At 31.5% G+C, this 1,796-nt stretch overlaps 1 protein-coding gene across 1 annotated transcript in view; it reads right to left on the reverse strand.

The window, feature by feature from the left end:
• The window catches only part of LOC105813251 (cadherin-12-like), a 176,586-nt gene that overhangs the window by 11,960 nt on the left and 162,830 nt on the right, over window positions 1-1,796 (reverse strand). Inside the window, exon 8 of the mRNA XM_012647900.1 lies at window positions 942-1,059. Coding sequence (XP_012503354.1) covers window positions 942-1,059 — 118 coding nt within the window. The remainder of the gene's footprint in view (window positions 1-941; window positions 1,060-1,796) is intronic.

Consider the following 1,796-nt stretch of genomic DNA (forward strand, 5'->3'; position numbering starts at 1 on the left):
AGATAGATAGATAGATAGATATTCAAGCATAAGCCAAAAGAGATAGACAGTTCCTATACATAGCTTTTATGTCAGGGCAAAATGTCTAGGATCAAAAGCAGAAAATGTTCATATACCACATATAACTTAAGGAACAGTTTAGGGTTATGTTTTGTGCATAAGTGTGACCCAATAGGACACAAAAAGCCCAACAGACATGTTTTCAAATAAGAGCCTCCAAGGACCCAACAAACTTTTCCCAATTTTGTCCAGATACAAGAATCCTTTATATTTTTGTAGTGGTTGTAATGATAGCAGATGCAATAGTATTAGTAGTAGTAGTAGTAGTCGTAGTCATAGCAGTAATAGTAGTAGTATTAATAGTAGTGTAAACATGATGGCAGAGGTGGTAGATAAAATTATCTTGACAGTAACTTATTTTAGGCATTGTGTTAAAGCTTATGCACATAGAATTATATTTAATACAAATACTATGAGTTTGCCATTATTTAGTATAATTTTATATAGAAAGAGTCTATCATTTCAGCAGTATGGAATGGGAATGAGAACTTATATCATTCTAATTTTTAATACTTGCATTTTTAACCTGTGCTGTTTAGGAAGACAGTTACTAGTTATCTATTTGTATATAATAATACAAGTAATGTGCATGGCAGGGGGAATGATATATTTAAAACAGGGAAAACATTCAATTTGCCAGATAGTTTTTATTTGCTTGACTCATTGTCCACATTTATAATAGAAGTAACCTGCCTTAGTAGATACTCTGTTAATACATAAAGTATTTAATTTTCTGGTAGCTGTAGAATTTTTCATTTGTCATATAAGGATATCCATGTTTTATGAGACTGAGTGCTTCCGTGAAAAGCATTGATTCCTCCCTTTGTGCCTGTTTACAAAGTTACATGATAAGAGGTAAATCTTTCTGTGGTTATACTTACTTCTGAAGTCACGAACTGTAAAATTTGGTTTGATGGCAGCCTCAGGTGATAATCTAAAGGAGAATTGCTGCCCAGCAGGTGAAAGATCTCGGTCTGCAGCGCTGACTATCTGAATTATCTGAAACAAAGTTGAGATTAAAGTTGAAGTCAGTCATTAGTTTCAAAGGGAACTTTACACACCAGCCTAATAAGTTTATTTAATGAAGCATGCAAGTAAACAGAAATGACACTTTCTGAATCATTACCAGTGAACCAATTATTTACACATAATATTTATAAACAAATCTCTAACATTTACAGGCAATAATGACAGTTACAGGACAAGGGCTAATTCCAAATCAATATCTGTATAACCAAAAAGCTTACCAGCATTGAATATTCTCACTAATAAGCAAAATAAAATTAAAATGTACTTGCTTGCATTTTAAATGAGATGAAATAAATGCTTTCTAGCCAAAATATGAGAATGCTTACTAGAAACAAAATCTCTGATTATCTAAAAGCCCTTGCAATAGCAAAATTTTAGTGCTATTATGTTTCATAACAATGGGTTTATTTTCATAAATAAAATCATGAGAAAAGGAGATACAAAAGATGTATATGTATTTTTGTTGTTATGTTCGTTTGCCCCATTGTGTAGGAATACAAATTGTGTTTTCAAATAGTTTTTAAAAGATAAGCACTATTATCCCTGTTTCAAAATTTTTTCTAACTTGCTCCCTTAGGTTGTGTATCTTGTAGTTAAAAGCCTGGTACTCCAATAAGATGCCCTTAAAATTTTGGAGAATAAAAATACCTTATAAGAGTCAAACTGTGAAATTTTCAATTCACTACATAGAGGCATTTATTTATTAA

Source organism: Propithecus coquereli, unplaced genomic scaffold (assembly GCF_000956105.1).
Source record: "Propithecus coquereli isolate 6110/MARCELLA unplaced genomic scaffold, Pcoq_1.0 Scaffold274, whole genome shotgun sequence".
Classification (NCBI taxonomy): domain Eukaryota; kingdom Metazoa; phylum Chordata; class Mammalia; order Primates; family Indriidae; genus Propithecus; species Propithecus coquereli.